Source organism: Equus caballus, chromosome 23 (assembly GCF_041296265.1).
Source record: "Equus caballus isolate H_3958 breed thoroughbred chromosome 23, TB-T2T, whole genome shotgun sequence".
In the NCBI taxonomy this organism is placed as follows: domain Eukaryota; kingdom Metazoa; phylum Chordata; class Mammalia; order Perissodactyla; family Equidae; genus Equus; species Equus caballus.
The window spans coordinates 58,484,385-58,506,088 of NC_091706.1; the positions used below are offsets into that span (position 1 = coordinate 58,484,385).

Below are 21,704 nucleotides of genomic sequence, written 5' to 3' on the forward strand. Positions count from 1 at the left end.
GAGGGGAAATGGGTTATAGGTTGATCAATCACCAATGGCTAATGATTTAATCAATCATGCCTATGTAAAGAAGCCTCCATAAAAACCCAAAAGGATGGGGTTCAGAGATCTTCTGGGTTGGTGAACACGTGAAGATTTGGGGAGAGCAGCACGTTCAAAGAGAGCATGGAAGCTCCGCGCCCTTTCCCCATACCGTGCCCTCTGTGTCTCTTCCACCTGGGTGTTTCTCTGTATCCCTTATCATATCCTTTTATGATAAACTGGCAATCCAGAAAGCAAAAATGTTTCTCTGGGTTCTGTGAGCACTCTAGCAAATTAATCAAACCCGAGAAGGGGTCATGGGAACCTCTGGTTTACAGCCAGTGTGTCAGAAGTCCAGGCAACAACCTGGACTTGTCGCTGGCATCTGAAGTGCAAGGAGGGGTCCTTGGAACCTCCAATCTGTAGCCGGTTGGTCAAAGGCACACGTTAACAGCCTGTGCTTGCGACCGGCATCTGAAGTAGGGGGAAGAGAGGGACAGCCTTGTGGAATCTGACGTTGTCTCCGGGTGAACAGTGTCGGAATTGAGATAAACTGTAGGACCCCGTGCTGGTGTCGGGAGCACTGTCTGCTGGTGTGCCTCACCACCCTCGCCCAGGCCCTGGAACTGAGTGCAAGAACCCCTTTAGGTTCTTAGTGTAGCTTTAATGAGAAGTAAAACAAGAAACCAGAACCAAACAAGGGACCAAGCTTTCGTGTCTGGGCACTACGGAAACTCAGCTTCTTTAAATATTAGTAAGAATAACATCAAGTATATCACAGACCTATTAAATAAAAAAATAACACAAAGCTAAGTAATAGCTGAAATACGGAACATTGTGCCTAGGATAATCTGGGTAGGTATTCTCTTATTTTCGCCTTTCCAAATCTTGTCATAGAGGAGCACAAGATTTGTATCTGCTTCATCCAGCTTTTATGAAAAGAAACAAAATTCTTACTTGAGAAGGAAGCCTTCATGACAACTGTCACCAATATCATCATCGTTGAGAACAGTATCGGCTATCTAAAATGCAACAACAGCAACAATTATTCTGGCTATAATACAGTGTTGAAATCACTTTTTAAATACACAAGTTTTCCGAAGTCTAGGTTCAATCTAAGACACTGCCCTCATTTGTGAGCATCAAGAATCCCCGTAAAACCACCTCTGAGCACCACCACGCAAATGTGAAAGCTGGCCAGGCAGGCTGAGCAACAACTGTTAGAGAACCACTTCCTCCTCTGAGCCGTCAGAACCAGGAGACAAATCTTAATGATGAAGTCAGACAGCAACAAGAGTTTCCGAAAGACTTCTCTGTACTTGCACAGTGTGCGATTCACAATGTCCTCAACAAACGCTTAAGGCAGCTAGATTAGTGACTATCAGCAAACTTCCATTAATTGCCACTGACTGTACACGGCTTTGTTACAAAAAGTACTGCATGAAATACTGATTGCTTCTATGAGGTCTGGAATTCTGCCACTTCCAGGAAATACAAGAGTGGTGAAATAAACTAAATAAATTTAATTTTATCATACTAACCAAAACAGCCTCTGTTTGGCCATAAAATTCAGGATTTTAAGTGTGTTTGTTAACGTGGCTAATACTTCATATGAATAGTATGTACGACAAAAAATGCATACTGCTAAACTTAGAACATTACTAATATATATAATAGTAATAAAACTCAAGGGAACTGATACTGGGTATCACTGCTCCTGTTTAATAATGTAAGTAAGAGCTTACATCTATCTCTTCAGGAACACTGTGTGATTTCATAGATGAAAGCAGTTCCATGACAGGAATTACTTCTCCAGTAAGCATTGGAATAATACTCTGACCCTGCACAAAAAAGCAAAATGAGGTGAAGAAAATCGCACAATATAGGATAAGCTGGGCAATAAAAAATTAGAAACTGAGAGCAAAGAATAACACCCTTTGATAGAAACACTTAATAACTTGTTAAAACAGAGACCTAAACAAGTCCACTACTACAAATATTTCTAAAGGATTTACATGTTATTTAAAACCCATTTTCATTCTTCCAAGAATAATGTTCTTTAATCAAAATGGAATCGTTGGCTCATCATTTACTGTTACATGCAATAATTAAATCACCATGCCACATTTAGAAAAGATCTCCTCTGAAATTTATTTGAGATATAAAAACTCTTGTTAATTACAGGTCATTGACGCATTTTATATTTAAAAATGAGGAAAGTGGGGCATAAAAAGACTTTGAAATCCTCAGCAAAGAACTCAGTAGTAAAGTCTGAATCAAAACTCAACCTCCATATTCATAATAAGGTATAATCTACCCAGAGGCAAACCCACATACATTTTAAGAATCAATAAAACAGACAAGTTTCCTTTGAAGTTCTTTCAAGATACTACCACTATTTATTACATCTGAAAAATGTAATTTTGAGGAGCTGGCCCTGTTGCTGAGTGCTTAAAGTTCTGCGCGCTCTGCTTCAGTGGCCCAGGGTTCCCAGGTTCGGACCCTGGGCGAGGATCTCCTTCACTCATCAGCCATGCTGTGGAGGCATCCCACATGCAAAATAGAGGAAGAATGGCACAGATGTTAGCTCAGGGCCAATCTTCCTCAAATGAAAAGAGGAAGCTTGGTAACAGATGTTAGCTCAGGGCCAATCTTCCTCACCAACCCCCCCCCCCCGCAAAAAAATTGAAATTTGTAGTTTCTAGAATAAAATTGAAAACTCAATATAGAACACTACAAATGTAGAGCATCTCCAATATGGCTGGATCCTTCATTTATTCACTACCAACACCACTCCCCCCCAATTTTTTGACCATCCTGAATACATACACTTTCAAAGAGGTAGATGGAATTGTCATATGTTTAGCGATTTTAAGCTAAAAAGGCTTTTAAAATCACATATTATTTAAAATCAATCTAACAATATTTTTTCTCACATTTCATGAAATGATTTTATTCAAACTCTTCACATGCATCTTCAAATTAGAACCTTAGTCATCCCTAGACTCATTTTTTGAGTGATCAAATCAAGTTTTTCAGAGTCCCTTATCAAGTAAGTTGCTTGAGAATTTAAATGTGATGCTGTCTCTAGAAATTTTACCCTAAGGTAAGGTAAAGGCCTCATGCATCACATAGATTTTATTATTTAAAAAATTCATCCTGTATTAACCTCCAAACACTACCACTCATTGTTTCTGCCTTTTTTTTTTTTTTTTGGTGAGGAAGATTTGTCCTGAGCTATCATCTCTTGCCAATCCTCCTTTTTGCTTGAGGAAGATTGTTGCTGAAGTAACACTTGTGCCCATCTTCTTCTATTTCACGTAGGACACTGGCACAGCATGGCTTGACGAGCTGTGCTAGGTCCATGTCCGGGATCTGAAGCTTTGAACCCCAGGCCGCCAAAGCACAGCACATAAACTTAACCACTACACCACCAGGCCACCCCCCCACCATGTTTCTGCTTTTTAAAGTAATTTTTTAAATGCCTATTTCCAATTACAATCAACACTTGCAATTCAACAAGAATAATGACCAAAGCTGTGTTAAATTTGCTTCCTTGTAGAGCGACTTTATCAGATGACAGCTATAAGCATCCAAACTAGCACTGACTGAAGTCGTTTGAGACTAATGTGTCATCCCCAAATAGTATTTCTTCATTCAAAATAAAGTCATTGAAGCACACGATGTGAGATTTCCAAGGACTGAGTTATCAGGCAGCTCCTTCTTTTCAGAAAGGATGATTGCGGGAAATACCTTCCCTCAGGCGTAGGCGTACATGGTACGTCACGCACGCTATCTCAGACATCTAGCATCATAAGCGAATGGATATGCTCACTGAAGCGTTAATAAAAAAAATTCCTACAAGGCCGAACATAGAAGAGGCTCTGAAAGAAAGTCCCTCAAGTTTCTTTTCCTCCTTGGACTTCTCTAACTTGAACTTCTCAGCAGGAGCATGTTTCCCCTAGAAAACCCTCCAGTTTGTCCAAATACACAGAAGTGGTGGGATAACATTTTCAAGAGTCCTCAAAAGAGAAATAAAAGTTAATAGCAGTAAACTTTATTAAGTACAGGTTTCTGGTTGGAAAAAAAATCCCAGTGTAAGTAGAGTTTCATTGGGTCCTAAATTTCCTTATCCTGAGCTAGCTCTCTAATTACTGCATCCCTAGCAGGTACCTCCAGAGGCTGGAAAGTAACCCCGCCACTTGGCACCCTGCTTAGTGACCAGCAAGTAAAGGCCAGGCTTCTCTGGGTAAAGGAAACATTTTCTTCCAAGTCTCAGACTTTTCCCCAGAATTACCTCCTCTGGCCTGGAAAGTTAGTCACAAAAGTACAGACACAACAATTTTGTAAAGGAGGTCATTTTATAGGGTTTTGTATTTTCCTTGTTTATGTCCCTGTATTTTCACAAATTTTTAGAAAGGTTATTGTTTAAAAGTAGCATTCCATCTCAGGCATGCTGAAGAGAACCAGAGGAGAGGCCATTCAGCCATGCGCAGACTGGAGTTTGAACAGCTGGCCCGTGGAGGGTGGCCAGAGGCAAAGGGAGCAGAAGGAAGGAACCCTTTCTCCACTGGAGAGTCCCCTTCAGGAGAACTCTTCTGCCCTACACTGAAACGGTTTGCATTGAATTTCTACAAGGGAAGCCATATCCTTGCAATCATGCTTCTCAAACACCGGGGCCTGCTCCCTAAGGGTCTTCAAAGCCACCGGACAAAAATGGCCTGTTCTCCTAGAGACTTGCTATTACCAGAAGGCTGACGGGTAAGGTGAGCAATGTCACTGGCAAACTGTAATACTAAAACAAATAGACACATCCTAGAACAAAATATAAATTGCATGAGTTTTAAAGACACGACATGAGACTTCCAAGAGATACGATGCTGAAAGCTGTGCCTGTCCTCTGAAACATCTTTGGGGTACATTCACTTCCCTCCTGGTACAACGACTTCTGCAGAAATGTTTGAGAAGCAATATCTTAAAGAAAATCTCATATAAAACTTAAAATTTTAACTATGAACGAGTTTTTCAAAACTTATTCTTTGCAAACAGAAAACAAGGTAACAAAATAGTGATTTGTAGATGCAACTATTATCCTTTACTTATTTAACTCTTCAGGTCTAAGTGGCGGAAATTTTCATCCAGTTGATTCCACACATCTCCATAAAGGCCTTGTTCATTCTCAGGCTCACTCTGTCAAAATGACATGGCTTGAAGGCCCTAAATAAATTAGCCCTCAGCCTTATACAGGCTGAGGCCTTACATAGGCCGTGGGCTCCGTGGTGGTTGACAGCACACAATCTGCACCTTACCTGATCTTCCATCCTCTCGGTGCCTTCTAAGACTATTTTCTGGACATTTTCTTGCCTTTCCTGAGCAAGAGAAAATTCATTAAAATTAAAAAAACACGACATTTTGATACTTGCTTATTTTTTACAATACAGTTAAATGGCAAATATGTTCTTGTAAATTCAGTTCATTGGAAAAATACTTTCCACTTTATGGCAGGAAAAAAGGGGGGGGCAGGAAATTAACCCAACAAATCCATGCTCTCATAGACAATACAGAATGAAATAAAAACGCCTTTTTTTTTTTTCCCTGCAGTTAAAAACAGATAATTTAGCAGAAAACAGTCAACGGGACATCCGAATAGCTTTACAAAGGAACTGATGATTTGCACTTTTCAAATTAAATAAGATCAAGCTGAATCTGGGGCTTCCTGATTTTAAATGATTTTCATAAACATATAAGAAATAAGGAGCAAGCCTGCCAACACAGCAAAAAACTATTCTTTTAAAAGATACAACTTTTTCTTACTATCTAGTAAAAGCCGTATAAAATTAATAACACTTTAACGGACTTCTATGTTAGTATCAAACTGCTATGTAGACATGAGAATTAAATTTGTTCTTTAGATCTTATTTAAATATAAATATCACTATATATTAAACTATAGGATTTGGGGTAACAGTAATTTCCTCTAGCTCAATCTGCAAAATTAAAAGGAATATCTCCTAGAAACCACCTGGTCTAACCTCCTCATTTTATGAATTTTAAAACTTGGCAAATAAGTTAAAGGGCCCAAAGGTTATGCGGCCACCACTTATGAAACAATTGCTTTGAACTGCTTGTACCTACACACAGCAGTAAGTGAAACAGGGTCATGCAAAGCAAAAACAAAAAGAAGGTTTGGGGGGGCTCCCAAGACAAACCTAGACTCTAAAACATTATGTTGTTAATTTCTCTAAGCTTTAGCTTTTTATTTGTAATGCGGAGCCATCATCTTCTACCTTCCAGGGTTATTATGAAGATCACTGACTTTAGACTAGATCTATCTGTATCTAGTAAGGCAGACGCAAAAAACAGCTATTGTTTGCAGTTTATTGCATACAATTTCTAAAAACTAGATATAAATCGATCAGAAGATAAACTTTCAGTGGCTAGGTTAGCATGATTAATAAGCTCAAAAACCACTCACCTTGTGCATCCATATCCTTCCTTTCCTGATAATGTGTGTTAACCTATCAACACACACTCTGTGAAGCGGGAGGTAGAAGCTAAGTTCCGCCTGTGGAAGTATAATTGATAGTCCATATGTGCTCCTATCTCCATTCCAGTTTCCATCAAAGATCAATGAAACAATAATCACTCCTTTTTCAGACAAGACAAAAAACTTTACATCGATAGCCCCACTCTCTGCATTTCGAAGAATTTCTCCATTTAGGGTGTGGTTGGCAAGAAAAGTTATTTCTCCATCGCTGAGAAGTACCTGTTCTGTCTTTGGAGCCCAAATGTGTCTTACTCTAGGACCAAGAATATTGTCCCAGTAAGCAAAGGTAGCTGCTAATAAAGGCGATTCACCACTTAAGGCAATCTCTGTCTTGGCAACAGCTGGAGATGGTGGTGGACAGAGATTCGACATCACTGCATCCCAACTGTCACATTATCCAAATGCTCCGGGGACATCTAAACAGTGACAAACAAAACCAATGATTAGGGTCAGCAATTTCAAAGTCATCCGCCAAAAACTCAAATGACTTAGGCATATGTGATTTTCTCCTCTTCAGACAAAAATGTGAAAGCATGCCTCTTACAGGATAGGCATTCAACCAGTACAGCAAGTGCACATTAAACGCTGACATGATGATAATTTTATGATCATAGTAACTCGTCACTTAGACTCAGGGCATACACTTAGAACTCCAAAATAAGAATGAACTAAAAAAGGGCCTCTGAACATTAATATGAAATAGTAGATATTAAAGCTCCTAGAATAAATCCACATTGTTCCCACATATTCAGTCTATGTACAAGTCTAATATGATTTGATATTTGGTTCCTAAACCATCGCAAACAAAGAGGAGCAAATGGGGAAGGGGAGGGCTCAGCTAGGGACCACAACACTTGTTGTGGGTTGAACTGCGTCCCCACAAAATATGTGTTCAAGTCCTAACCCCTTGTATCTGCCAACGTGACTTTACTTGGAAATGGGTGTAATCAAGCTAAGACGGGGCCACCCTGGAATAGGGTGGGACCTAATCCAATGACTGGTGTCCTTATAAGGAAAGATCTGGAACCAGGCAGACACAGAGGAAACAAGGCCACAGGAAGACAGAGGCAGAGACTGGAGTGATGCAGCTACAAGCCAATGAACACCAAGGATGAGTGGCAACCACCAGAAGCTATGAAGAGGCACGGAAGGATTCCTCTCTGGAGCCTTCAGAGGAGCAGGCACCCACTGACACCTTATTTCGGACTTCTAGCTTCCGAACTGTGAGAATAAATTCCTGTTGTTTCACACCACCCAGTTTGTAGCACCTTGTTACGGCAGTCCTAGGAACCTAGTGAAACATTTGACAGCAGAAATACCTTAAAGCTGCCAAAAGGGCAAAAAAAAAAGACAAAGGATTGCAAAAACACAACCACCTAGAACAATAACAAAAAATGAGCAAACACTGGTTATTCTCAATGAACTCTCTGGGTATCGGGGCACTAAAGCCCAACAATGGTGTTTAAAACGACACTGAAACAACAAGACAAAGATCCAGACATTTAATATGCTCCTCAAGAAAGCAGTGTAGCATTTTATCATCACAAAGAGAGTTCTATACTAAATGGCTAAAATAAAAATACTTCAGTTATTTAGCACATGCAGAGAACCAGATGACTGCATGGGCCCTGTTTAAGCCTTTCAATCTACTGAGAAAATAGAAGAGCAAAGAGCCCAAGGTCACAGAGCTGGGCTAGAATCCAGACTCTTGTGTATCTTAACCCACTCAAACATAACACTCTAAAAGTGTACATTCCATGTGAGATTAGTGTAAAACGAATCAGTCTTACCTAACTTTAAAATTACTTGTGTTGAAAGACCAAGAATGAAAAAGAATTATGACAATTTTGTTTAAGCAAGTCTAAAATTGTGGAATCTATTCCTCACAGCGGTAAAGGATAGCAGTTAAGAAGTGAACTATGATATACCTATCTTTGTATGATTGCTTAGGGACGCAACATTTGGCCTATAACTAAAATCATGTCAAAATAAACCATTTTACTTAAAGAATTTTATCTACATCTTGTCAAGAGAGTTCAGAGACTGATGAAAAGCAATGACTTCTATTTTTAGAGTAGTAGGTGAGCACTTCTATCACGGATGTCAAGAGTAGGTTTACAAAGCTTGGCTAAACACGTTACAGTAAGAACTTGCAGAAACGGTTTCACATGAAGGCAGTTCTCCTGTGTGTATTTTTCATTTCAGAAATTTATTTAGGGAATATTTACTTCTTAATGTGTTATATCAATTTAACAGTCTTAAGAGACTACACTGGACATAAGCTTCATAGCTTATTTAAAATATCCACTGTTTTGGATACAATTTGAACAGTTTACAATGACAGAATATAGGAATACAGTTTGAATTGAAACTGTAATGATACTATTGTCATCATTAACAACAGCAAACTAGAGGCCAAGGAGATGAATTAAGTAAACACATGGCCATAAAATTATACTATAACATATTTTTCTTTTGTTGTTTCTTTTAGGATAAAGAAAAGGTGAATAATCATAAAGGCAATATTATAACTCAAACATTTCATCATTACACTGAAAATAAAAGCATTTCCTAAAACTGAATGGAGGCCTAGGGCAAAATCTGGTTGGGTTATGGGAAAACGTTTTACCTGATTGTGAAAATTAAATTATTTAGACCACTAATTACATTCAGTTTCACTGCTAGTATAATTAGAAAGAAAACAAAAGACAAGGATCATGTTGGATTGTCAGCTTACAATCTCCCCAAAAGGAATAACTTGAAAAATGAAACGTCACAGAGAAGTATAATTAGGAGAGTTGTAAAAATGATTTTACTAACACTTAAAGTCATCATCTCTGGTGAGGAAAATCCATATATACAAATGTGGCTGAAAAAAAATCAGTTCAAAACCAAAAGTCTTTTATCTACATATCTTATTTACATGTAGTTGGCGACTCCAGAGGGTTATCGAACATTAACCATAAGTCTTTTGAGGGAAGCCAGGATCCAACTTGGGTGATGCGGTGGCTTGCCACTCCTGTAAACAAAGAACAGGGTTCATGAGGATGTTCCCAATAAACTTTCTGAAAATAATCCAACATGTGCAGACATAAAGATTATATTAATTATCAGCTGTTACAACTGTTAGCAGAGTGGTAAGTTTGAAGCTTTGTTTTTTTTTAAACTTTTGCTAATAATCAGCCATCTCTTCTCCGGTTGGTATTTACAAACTTGGTTGGTCCACTGCTGTTGTAAATCAGAACTCTACCACCACAAAGCCCACATTTCTTGCAACCATGCTGTCTGTTTATTTTCTCCCAGTCCGAAGAGAAGCAGGGTCCTAAACTAGCCCACCTTCCAAAACAGGAGCTGTCCAGGCCAACTTTAATGACAGTGAACTGCTTGTAACTCCCAGACTGCAGCATGTTCTCAATTTTTATCAGGCCAGACTCAGAGATGAAGTTCATGATATCAGCATCAGGCTCGCTCTCTCACAGATTGCAAGTTTCTCAGACAATGGCCAATTTCTTTCTCTGACAGCAAATCTTGGACTGCTAACAGAGCCAAATAAAGAGACTATTTTACCAACTTTATAAGGAAAGGAAATCTTTAGCTCCTATGAATGGTTTTCTGGAGCAGGTTAGTGCTGGCTTAGGCCATAATCTGGTCTAAGATTTCTCTCATTTCCGTCTCACATGTATAAAGAGCATTGTCATCATGCGGCAATTCCCAACAGATTCAGGACTATCCCAGGCGCAAATCTGGGCGAGGTGCTGGCAACAGTAGCTGCATCACATAATACTATCGTATTTCAAGGATTCTGACTCCATAGTATTAATCGCTCATATACTATATTCTTGTTTCTGTGATGCTTCCATTATGTTACAAGTTTTCTAAAGTATGAGAAAGATGGTATCTAAGAGTATTTTCCAAATTAAAAGTAATGCCAGAGGTACTGTGTGTCCCCTTGCTTTGCATCACAGGTGAGGGATGGGCACAGTTTGAATCGGAATTTATCCACTGGCCACAACCTGTTACTTTGCTAGAGCCCAACAATCTCCACTGTTTCTGAAAGAGTCATCTCTCTTGGGCAAGTGCGTCTCCTGACTACAGAGACTAGGGGAGTTCCCGGGGACCAGCCAGACCCCGCGTGGACACGGCAGACGTGTAATCAGTGCACTTCTTTCCGCAGCTGATACCATCAGTCAAGTTATGCCCAAGTCACAGTGGTCACTTCCTTTAAGTAAGTCTGCGTAATCACGGAGCTGTGAAGCAAGAGGTCGTGTCCCACGGAGTGGGAGCAGAACCCAGGCTAGAACTGTTGCCCAAATTTACAAGGCATCAACAATCCTTAGAAACCTGTACTCAAATTCTGTAGGCGAATACTACAGTACGTCCACACCGCCATCCCACCCGCATCATCTCTCGGACCCCGATGTGGGCCGGAGCAGCCGCGCACCCCCTACCCTCTGGCCTTCCCCCAGGCCAGGCCTCTTGGGGCCAAGGCTCCCTTCCCCCGAGCCCGCGTCGCAGCGGGTCCTCCCGGGCTCTCGCCAGGTCCCCGGGGAGGCGCCGGCTCGGGGACTGCGGGCGGGAACACGGGGAAGGGGTCGGATCCCCATCCCCTAGTCTCCGCGCCGCCGCTGCCGGGAAGCCCGGGGCCCGGATGCAGGCAACTCCACGGGTCGCCGGGCTGGAACACCCGATGCTGGGTTTCGGGCAGGAAGGAGAGGGGAAAAGAAAGGACGAGCCCAGCCGAGCCCCGGACCGATGCTCTGCCGCCGCTCCCGCGCGGTCCCGGCACCCCGACCCCAAACAGCAGCCTGCCCGCCAGCCTCTCACTTACCCACCAGCCGCCGCCTGCGCCGCCGCCGCCGCCGCGGGCGCACGGACCGCAACCGCAGCCCCGGCCCTCCCGCCTCGGGCCCCGCCCCGGCCCCGCCCCCGGGTGACCACGCCCCTCGACCCCGAGCCTGCCTCAGGCCGCAGTTGTTTCCCGCCCTGTGTTCCTCTGGTTAAATATTATCGATCTTTCCTGGTTCACCCACCGCGAATACCGTGAGAGCAAGGGGAGGGGAGAAAAGGCGGGAAAAACAAAAATAAACACACCTCCTCAGCACACAGCTCTGCTCTCTCTAGACCCCGCCCCTAAAGGGAAGGAGCGGGCAGCAGGCAAGGCTGACGCGTCCGGCGCCATCTTTCAAGTGGGCGGAACGAGTCGCGGCTGATGCGCCCCGTTTCCTCGTGGGACACCGTAGGTGCGTCCTGGCATTTTTGATTTGCGATTCCGTGAGCACACGGGGCGTGTGAGAGGGGCGGGCCAGACTGGTTCGATGGGGCGCTCTGGGAGGGTGTTGGCTGCAGATGTTAACCGAGACAGACAGTCGTGTTCTTAGTGGGCGGGCTGTCGGCCCCGGAAAGCAGGCGGAGTTGGTGGTTGTGAAAGGTGTTGTTTGTGCTTGGCAGGGAGTGGGCGCTTAGCAAATATTTGATGAAGGAGTGGATTTGTCTTCGCCTTAGCACACGGTTAAGTACACTGTAACTTCGCCGCAAATCCGGTTAGGTAATTTCCTTTTCCCACGATACGTAGTCACCCCAGTTTTGTCTTCTTTACGTGCAAGCATTTTCTCAAGCATGATTTTCACACCTTTAAACGTTAGTTTTGCCAATTACACGATGTGGATGAGTCCGGTTTTTTTAACCTTTGAAAACGTACTGTATGATTCTTTTTTAAACTTCGAGTTAAATTAGCCTTTTGGTCTGCAAGTGTGTATGTTCAGGTTATTCGCTACGGATGAATGGCACAGTATTTGTCACCTTTAAAAATCAGCGCATCTTTATCATTCACTGAGGAAGCAAAGGAGGAATAAATACACAAAGTGACTCCCCAAGCCTATACCCTCCGCAGGATCAGACCCCCAACCCACTGTGCTAGACTTCTAACGCCAAATAACTACCATTTTTCTAGTTCCTATTGTGTGTTTGGTACTGTGCTCCTCAGTCTACGTGAAGAATTATGCTTAATCCTCCTGCCATATCTAGGATATAGATATTGTCATCCAGGTTTGTGCAATTTCAGGCCCCGCTGTGTCCTGAGGACACTAGGCTGGTACTGAGTTGATAACAGCCCTTGTCAGATAATATGTATAGGGGATAATACTTATACCCCCAGTTCAGAGTAAGATTGAGAGTCGGAATAAGCATCTGGGGGAGGAATACAGTACCAAGAATAGTTTTTCATACTTCAGAATTTTGCCTAGAGACAGCATAATTTCCCTTGTCTCCAATAGATTTCTGGTTTTGTGCAATATCAACCTTAGAACAACTATACAGAGTATGCTAAGAGAGAAATAATCAAACGCCAAGGCCTAGATTCCGCCTGACCATGAGACATAAGATATGTAATGAAAGTGGGTCTGTATGCATGATGCTTTGTGGCTAGCGAATGTGAATTATTTCCCCCACGTCTAATCAAACAATTAATTAGGCATTATGTAGCAGTAGCTTGTATGTCTTTCAAAAGATTGGAGTAAAAACACCAGGAGGGAAAAAGTAATTATGACTTAGTACTGTGGTCCATAGTATTTATATGCGGAGAGGTGTGAAATCGGAGAGCAGATATCCTAACACACATCCCTTCTTCAGGGAACCAAAGAGAAATGATACTCAGTATGTGATAATATGGTCCATATTAGCAGCACCAAAGGACAGCGTGAGAGGGCCTTAACCCTTACCCCCCAAACTCTGTTCATCAGTCCAAATCATCTACCCTGAATAACTGTTCCATCTAAGTGAAAACAAGTTTTGCTATTGAAATTTACCTTCAAGCAAGAGCCCTAGTCCCCCATTTCCAACCAGAATGAGTCCCTAAGACCCTAGTTAGAATTTTTTGAGCTATCCAGTTATCCACATAAAATTAATGAACAGTCATACAAAAAAGCTCTCAAACTAGGGGAGCAGTGAAGCACATGGTTAAGAGCTTGGCTCTGGTGTCAGAGCTGGTGTAAATGTTTCTGCCTTTGATTAGTTATGAGGCAATGGTAAGACTTCTCTGTGCCTCAGTTTCCTCAGCTGCAACATGGCAAGTGGAATAATTTTTCACAGGATTGTTATGAGGCTCACCTGAGACCAAGCAAGCTCTGAATTCTAGACCAGCACATTCAGGAAATGGTGGCTCTAATCTCAGTTTTCATGACTACGCAAGAATAATAGAAGCAATCACAAATGCTGCATAAACCTCTTAAACTATGTACGTATTTATAATCCCAATAAATATAATATCAGAACCTAGGGAACATTCTTGCTACATCACAAATGTCAGTTATTGTCAGGAAGCCTTTCCCCCATCCTCTCTTTATTAATGTATTTCAGGAATGTATTGTGTGCTGCTTCAGAGCTGGAGCTGAGGACTTGTTGATTACCTCCCATTTACCAAATTACAGCAAATTAGATTGAACTGTGACTGGCATGTGAACGACCTGATGTTGGACATGGATGAGGAATATTGCTCTATAAACCACAGTGAGTTTAATTTCTTTTAAGTAATGAGATTTTATGTGGTTGCCTTAATCATTGCAGACTTATCAATATGCATTTTATGGTACATTACCTTTTGGTTGGAATATGAATGAGCCAACACCCAGCTGAGGTACTTCTGGTTGGAATCTTAGTTCCTGGATATATAAAGTTAGTTCTGTGAGCTAGTGTGATATAAATGTTTAGAAAACTCTAGTAGGTTCATGTGTGAGCTAAGTTTATAGTTCTAATGATGCACAGTGTAGGAAATGCCTCTGCAAGAGAACATCCTGAGGCTCCAGTATATATTTCTTTTCAGATCCTCCTGGGACTCACCATTCTATGAACAATAAGCTAGTAAGCTTCTCAGTGAGAGGAATCACATCCTCAGCCTGGTATTAACCTCTCTTCCTTCCATGTTGGTGATCTGCACCTCACAAGCAACAGTCGTGACTGATCTAAAGCCCAAAATAAAGAGTTCCCAGGGGGAGGAAATTCCTAGCTCGTTACAGCATCATAAAACACACAAGAAAGAGAACAAGAAGTAGGAAGACAAGTCTACCATTTTCTTAAATCTTAGACAAGATCATGAGCTAATTTCTTATAGAGGAGGACAGATTTTGAAGTTGTATTTTGATAAATTTGTCACAATTTAGATGCAATCGGCAGCGCTCGGTGATGGTTTTGGTGCTGCTCTGTTGTACGTCTGAGTCGTGGTGGACCAGTAACATGAGCGGCAGCACTGTCAACAGCAGTGGCTCCCTCTCTAGCCACACACTTCCCAGACCCACCGCAGAATGCCCTGAGCACATCTGCCTGTGCTTACCCCTCTACGTGTAACTCTGAGCAGTTTTTGGATTTGTGCTTGTACTTTATTGTACTTAGGAGGGTGCTGCGTTGAAGTAGATTCTTTAGTTATTTCATGTGTGACTTCTGCCTCTCAACTTTGTCACAGGCTGTTTGAGACCCAGGGCAGTGGGCGTCCAAGTTCATCTTCTGATGCCTTTGTCTTTCACACATATCAGATGATTGGCTGATGCCAGGTGGCTGGTTGAGACTTCACTCCCACTGCTCAGAATTATTATCCTCAGGCCAGGCTTCTGTGATGCAAGCGTTCTTTCAAAAATAGCTTCTGTCTTTGTTTCAGAGTCGGGGTCACTCTGATGTAAATTGGGTGAGAAGCCGTGGAGGAGCTCACCTCCCTTTTGTCATCACTGTCATCTTCCCTGTCTCTCTTCTCCACACCATTTCTTTAACCCGACAGAGAAATATAAAACCACAACTAATGGATCTGGGCCAATCTCAGGTCACTTAGTTTGAAAATGTTTTGACATCTGGGGGGTTTTGACATCTACTCTTTCTCTTCTTCAAAATTATCTTGACAGACTCAGCCCTGTCTCTTCCAGTGAATGTGAGGACTGACGGGCCTGTAAACTTCCACAAATAACCTTGGAGAGCTTTGCATCGGAGTTGCATTGACTTTATAGATCCATTTACTGTCTCCATTTGCGAGCGTGGTTTCTCTCTCCGCTTACAACTTCTCTTCTATTCGTTAGTTAGCTTTTAAATTTTCTCCAAAAGGACACTTCCCATCTTTTGTGAGATTTTCCCAAGTTATATTCTAATTGTGTTGCTACTGAAAATTGTTTCCTCTAAAAATGACATTTTTAGTTATTTGTTGCTGGTGTTTAGTAACGCTAGTTTTGTATGTTTACCTTGTATTTGACAATCTTGCTAAATGTTCTTACTGGTTGTAAATAACAACAAAACAAAGAAATAAGCCCCAAATAAAAGGTGCTAATCATTTCACTCCTGTGTTTCTCAACTTCCAGTCGCTGCCCGTTTCCCGTAGTTTCCAGCACGACTCGAAAGGCTCTCCACGATCTGCTTCCAGCTGACTTTTCAAGGTGTCATTCTTCCCGCGCTTTCCCCATGTTCCTTGCAGATCTGCGAGTGATTACTGCTGTGTAATCACCCACACAGTTCCCTCAGCCTGGAATGCCCTTACCTTTCCAATTCTGTGTGAAGAAATCTTATTAACTGCAGCATCATGTTGCTTCCTCCAGGAAGTCTCCCTGGATTTCCCCAGGTAGAATCAATGTGTCATTCTATTGTGCATCCTTAACCTCCACTGTTAATATAAAAACCAAACTCTTTGTATTTATACTTTACATTTTGAGGGCAAATAATGGTCATATAATACTGAAGCTAGAAGCTATTAGAGATAGTTAGAGCAACACAACATAGGGTTTAAAGGCATCAGCTTTAGGCTTGAATCCTGGCTCAAAAACTTTATAACCTTGGGTGAGTTACTTAACATCTTGAACCTCAATTTCCTCCTCTTGAAAATGAGGTTGCTTTGAAGATGAAAGGAGATAATCCATATAAAATGTTTGCCCTGATACCTGCCATGTCGTAATTGCTCATTAAGGTTGGCCACTATTATCACATGGTAGATGCCCAATTGGTGTTTGTTAAATAAATCTATTCCCAATTCCCAGTTTACAGATGAAGATATTGAGAGGGCAAGGAAAAGGGACACTCGAGCTCACACTTGAGATCCGTAACCAATGCCTTTGTGCACCAGCAGCCGGGTGAGAGCTCTTTCTGCTCTATCAACCTAAGGCGGGTAGAAGTCATCTTGTCACTAGACTGCCACTTGTGGACGGGGACCTTGTCTGATTCACCTCTGTCTGCCCCTTGCCTCTAAGCATCGTGCCTTGCTTCTTGTAGATTCTCGGTAAATACTGAATGCAATTTAACTTAAGAAAGTTCCCATCAGAAACAAGAATAAATTAGGAAAATTCCTTTAATCAGTGCATAGATTTGACTTTGCAGAATTTTACTAAGCTCCAGATATGGCACATGATCAGGTGACATTAATAAAGAAAAGCTTAAATTGAATGTCATTGCTTTTTTTTAGGTGACACAAACTGGCCACTTAAGCATCAAGATTTCGAGATTAGAGTAAACATTTCATATCCTACCAACTGAAAAGGATAAAAAATTCAGACACATTATTTTAAACCTGCAGTTGTACCCATGGCATTAATCATCAGTTTCAAATTTGATCATGAAAGATAAGCAAGTATTGCCTTTATGGAAGTAATGGAATTTGCCAAGTTCTTATCATGAAGGTTAATTAGGACTCTGTGAGAGCAAGCAACTGAGTCACAGGCAGTAAGTCTGTTTTCGAAAACATAGAAAGGGATGGATTGTCATGTCATTTTTTTCATCTTAAAATATGTAGAGAGATATTCATCTTTTTAGTAGCTTGCCTGGGAAATTACAGAATGTCTTTTTGCCATAATTAAGTTTTTGCAATTTTTCCTATGAATTACAAATATACAGACATGATAAATAATTTAGTATAGAACAATAAACTAGATGGATAGATGAGAGGTAAGTTATTGCTATCAAATCATAGTATTAGCTCTCCCAAAATTTATTTTCCTGCTTATAAATGACTCATTCTTTGCTTGCTCATATTCCATGTGCAGAGATATAAAAGAGAAATAGTGCTCGAACATTGCTGATCAGGTCTCAAGACTATCACTTGCTTTTACAAGATAGTGCATTAAGAAAAGAACGAAAATACTGCATGGAAAATGACATAAGGATCTAATTCTGAAGCACTTTTTCCACTAAGGAACTAAACATTATAAGTCAGGAGATGTGCACAATTCTCTTCTGAACACAGAGGAAAAAGAAAAGAAAAGCAAATGTTCCCTTTGATGAATAGCAAATAGCTAACGCTCTTCTGGTTTTGCTACACCAAGATCCAGGTATCTCCCACATTTCTTAACAGTTCTTACAAACTGCTTGTGTATTCAGCTAGTATTAAAAGAGAAAAAAATACAAATGAAGAAAAAGGAAAAAGAACAAAATTGCAGTCAAGACGATTTTAAATGCCTAAATTATGTCATGGTGAGAAAAACACCACAAAAAGTGCAGTTCAAATTCATACTCGGTCGAGGGCAGCTTGTATACTGTCCAGTTCAGTGGGCCAAATGCTTGTTAAAATTAATTATTGTACAGCAGCTTTCGATCCCTAAGTAGAGCTCACAGAAAATATGCTTGGAGTGAAGAAATGCAAATTGGGTTAGGAGGTAATTTTATACTCTAGGGACAGGGTTTTTTTTTCATTTCACATTACTGCATGTTGGAAAAGGTTCATTGTTATTTATAAAGCAGAGCAAGCCCCAAAGCCAGTCCATTTCCAATCTCATTGTCACTTTCTACCTTCCAAACACCACTAAATTCCCAAATGAGTAGGCTAATTCTTTCCTTACACAGCCATAAAACTTGCTTGGGGTATTACTAGCTCAGGTGACAGCACTTTATTCAAAATAATTCTTATTCTCCAGGAAGAGCATTCAAACACCTTATTTCTGTGTGGCCATAACTGGTGGGAGAGAAGTAGGCCTGTGTCTGGTTTATCACCACTGGATTGTGTTTCTTTGAGCACCTTGGTGCTACAATAGTGGGGACTACTGAAATTCTTTAGAGTGTGTGCTTAGAAGACAATTATTGTTCTACTTATCAGTTTACACATTTAAGAGGCACTCCTGAAAATGTTATTTTTCAATTGAATTTGGGTCAACTAGATGATTAAGTGGTACAATTAACATAAAACGCGTAATATCCTATTTTGCAGTTAATCTAAACATTATTACCTAATAATTATTTTAAATGCAAAAGTGATAAATGTTTGTTTGGAACGAAGTTAACAACAAGAACAAAACATTATTTACTCCCTTTTCCTCCCCCTCCCGCACCTACACTTCCTGACTCGAAATTAACTTAAGGCAGAGCGATTCTTCAGGAGTGACCAGTTTAACTCACGTGAGATGGATTTGTCTGGTCTGCAGGGTTTTGAGGCTGGCAGTAGAACCAGTGGGTTGAAGATAGGAGATTTTCCATCTAACATTAGAACTTGCTGACAGTCAGAGTGGATCAAGATGACAATGGTAGTGAGTTCCTGTCACTGGAACGGTTCAAGGGTGGGCCAGCTGTCCAGACAGGCCATTCAGGTCTTAGATGGGTGGTTCCAATCCTGAGAGTCATGACAAATGACTCCTTTAAGGACATGTTCCCTCTTTTCATCACTGTGGCCCAAAGAGCATTTACAAAGTGAAACCTCTCTGTAAGTGTAGGAACAGAAACTTACAGTTCTTCTCCTGATTCTGGCCAACCCGTGCTGAGAAACTGTGAAAGCTGTCAAAGAGAAAACCTGCCCGAGATGATGTGAAATTTTAAATTGGAAAGGAATAAAATAAAGAAGTGAGACTGTTTAAAATTGTGAGTTTCAATATAACTCTTATTTCTGTGTACTACTTCTGTTTTAAGAAAGGACCAAGATGACCAGGGAAATCTAATTTTGCAGTGTTACTCACTTTTTGATAATTGAGTAGAAATGATAAGGCATGTCCTTCCAACTTCCCCCCACCCTCTAGCCCACTTCAGAAAAATCAGTACAATCAAGGCATTCTGAAAAAAAAACTTTTTCTACAGAAAAAGTTCTGTAGAAGAACTTTTTGTGAAAAAGGTTTAATTTGTGTGATGCTAAGACCCAGTTCAAGTTTTACTTGCTCTGAAGCGTTTTTGGATTAGTTCAGCCAATGGGACTTTTTCCTCTTCTGATCTAGAAGCATTTTTCCTTCAGTATTTATTTAGCCCTCTTCTGCAGTACAGATAGTTATCTTTTTATCCATATGTGTTCTGTCTCCCCTAAGATCCTATTCACACTAGACCTGAGGGAGGAATGTTCAAAGTCAAAGATGGTACCTTTACTCCAATATAACTTACAAACCAGGAGTTCCCTTCCTCCCCCAGCACCCACCAATGCAGAACACTGGGTCTAACACATTGATGCTCGTAAACACTCATTGTAGTTGGTTTGAAAGTGTTACTGTAGTACTGAACACCAAGCTTTCTGCATAGCTTGGTAATCAATAAATATATCTTGTTTAATTTAATTTTATGAATAGATAACATGTTCACATGTTAAAAAATCAGAATGATACTAAAATCAATACATTGGGAAGTCTAGCTCCCACCCTCACCCACTCTATTCCTCCTACCCTTTGTAGGAAACCACATTGTTCTATTCAATTTTTGTGTCTGTCTAGTATCTCTTTATGTAAATGCAAACAAATATATATTCATATCACTTCCTTTCTTAGACAAAAAGTCTCGTATTCTGTGGCCAGTTTTGTTCTTTTTTCACTCAACCATCTATCTTCCTTCTGTGTCAGTGCATAGAGGGCTTCCTCATTCTTTTTTTTTTTTTTTTGAGGAAGGTTAGCCCTGAGCTAACATCTGCCAATTCTCCTCTTTTTGCTTCTTGCTGAGGAAGACTGGCCCTGAGCTAACATCTGTGCCCATCTTCCTCTACTTTTTTTCATATGTGGGACGCCTGCCACAGCATGGCTTGCCAAATGGTGCCATGTCCGCACCCGGGATCCAAACCAGCAAACCCGGGGCCGCCGAAGTGGAACATGCAAACTTAACCTCTGCGCTACTGGGCCAGCCCCTCCTCGTTCTTTTTAAGGCTGCAGAATGTTCCTTCTATGGCTGAACCGTAATTACATAATCAGTCCCCTTTAGATGGACATGTAAGTTGCCTCCAGTTTGTTGCTGTTACAAACAATTCTGTTATGAATAACCTATAATAAATACTCACATTTTCTAAGTGTGCAGGTATATCCTTAAGATAAATCCCCAGAAGTAGGATGGCGGGTATAAATGCATTTATAATTTTAAAAGATATTCCCAAATTTCTGTCCATAATTGTTGTTTTATTTTCACTCCTCCTAATAGTGCATGAAGAATCCATATTTCCCCCTGAATTTGCCAACCAAATCTTTAATCAAACTTTTGGATGTTTGCAAATTTGATAGGTGGGAGATTGTAAATTAGTGTGGTTTTATCTTTGCATTGCTTTTATTGTGACTATGGTTGGAATCTTTTCATATATTTAAGGATCATTTGCATTTCCTTTTTTTCCCCGTTTTATATTTTGCCCATTTCTTTCTGTTGGATTATTGGTCTATGTTTTTTATTTCCAGTAATTTACTACATGTTTTAGAAGTTAGCCCTTTGGCTGTAGAATGAGTTTCAATTAATTCCCCAGTATTTTGTCTTTTGATTTTGCCACATAGTTTTTTTTAAATAATATTTTTATGTAGTTGAATTGTTTGATCTTTTTTGTTTTATGACATTTGAATTATGAGTTGTAGTTGGAAAGGCCTTCCCTACTCCAAGATTATAAAATTTCTCCATATTTTTATTTCATATTTCCACTTTTCAGCCATGCTGAGGCAGTGTCCCACATACAAAATAGAGGAAAATAGAGGAAGATTGGCGCAGATGTTAGCTCAAGGCTAATCTTCCTCACACACACACAAAAATAATAAAAATGAAAAAAAACACACTTCTCCATATTTCTTGTAGTTCTTTCATGTTTCATTTTAAATCTTGGGTTTATTTGGAGTTTATCCTGGTGTATAGTTGTGAAGCAGGGATGCAATTTCATCTTTCTTGCCCAGGAAAATCACCCAGTAGTAATCCATAAATATGGATTGATTGTAAATAGCTGTGACCACTTTAATATCCAAGCCAGTAGATTGACTTGGTT

General features: G+C 40.6%; 1 protein-coding gene and 1 long non-coding RNA gene across 14 annotated transcripts in view; one reads left to right on the plus strand and one right to left on the minus strand.

Moving 5' to 3' along the window:
• Positions 1-18,930, minus strand: part of C9orf72 (C9orf72-SMCR8 complex subunit) — a 31,478-nt gene extending 12,548 nt beyond the window's left edge. The window contains exons 1-7 of one of the 11 annotated variants that reach the window (XR_011431140.1): positions 11,397-11,480; positions 9,905-10,104; positions 9,492-9,587; positions 6,497-6,984; positions 5,331-5,390; positions 1,767-1,862; positions 979-1,043 (exon numbers count right to left, since the gene is read on the minus strand). Coding sequence is in view for 9 of the 11 variants with exons in the window: in XM_070248076.1 (XP_070104177.1) it covers positions 979-1,043; positions 1,767-1,862; positions 5,331-5,390; positions 6,497-6,940 (665 nt within the window). In the remaining 2 variants the exon portion in view is untranslated. 11 annotated transcript variants of the gene reach the window in all.
• LOC102149181 (uncharacterized) lies at positions 11,672-16,969 on the plus strand. 3 transcript variants are annotated; one of them, XR_011431584.1, is made up of 4 exons: positions 11,802-12,113; positions 13,655-13,799; positions 13,922-14,071; positions 15,898-16,969. It is a non-coding gene; the product is annotated as an uncharacterized lncRNA (long non-coding RNA). The 3 variants fall into 3 exon arrangements; XR_289382.4 differs by lacking the exon at positions 13,655-13,799 and having other exon boundaries at positions 11,672-11,808; XR_002803297.2 differs by lacking the exon at positions 13,655-13,799 and having other exon boundaries at positions 11,821-12,113.
• Positions 18,931-21,704: the final 2,774 nt, after the last annotated feature.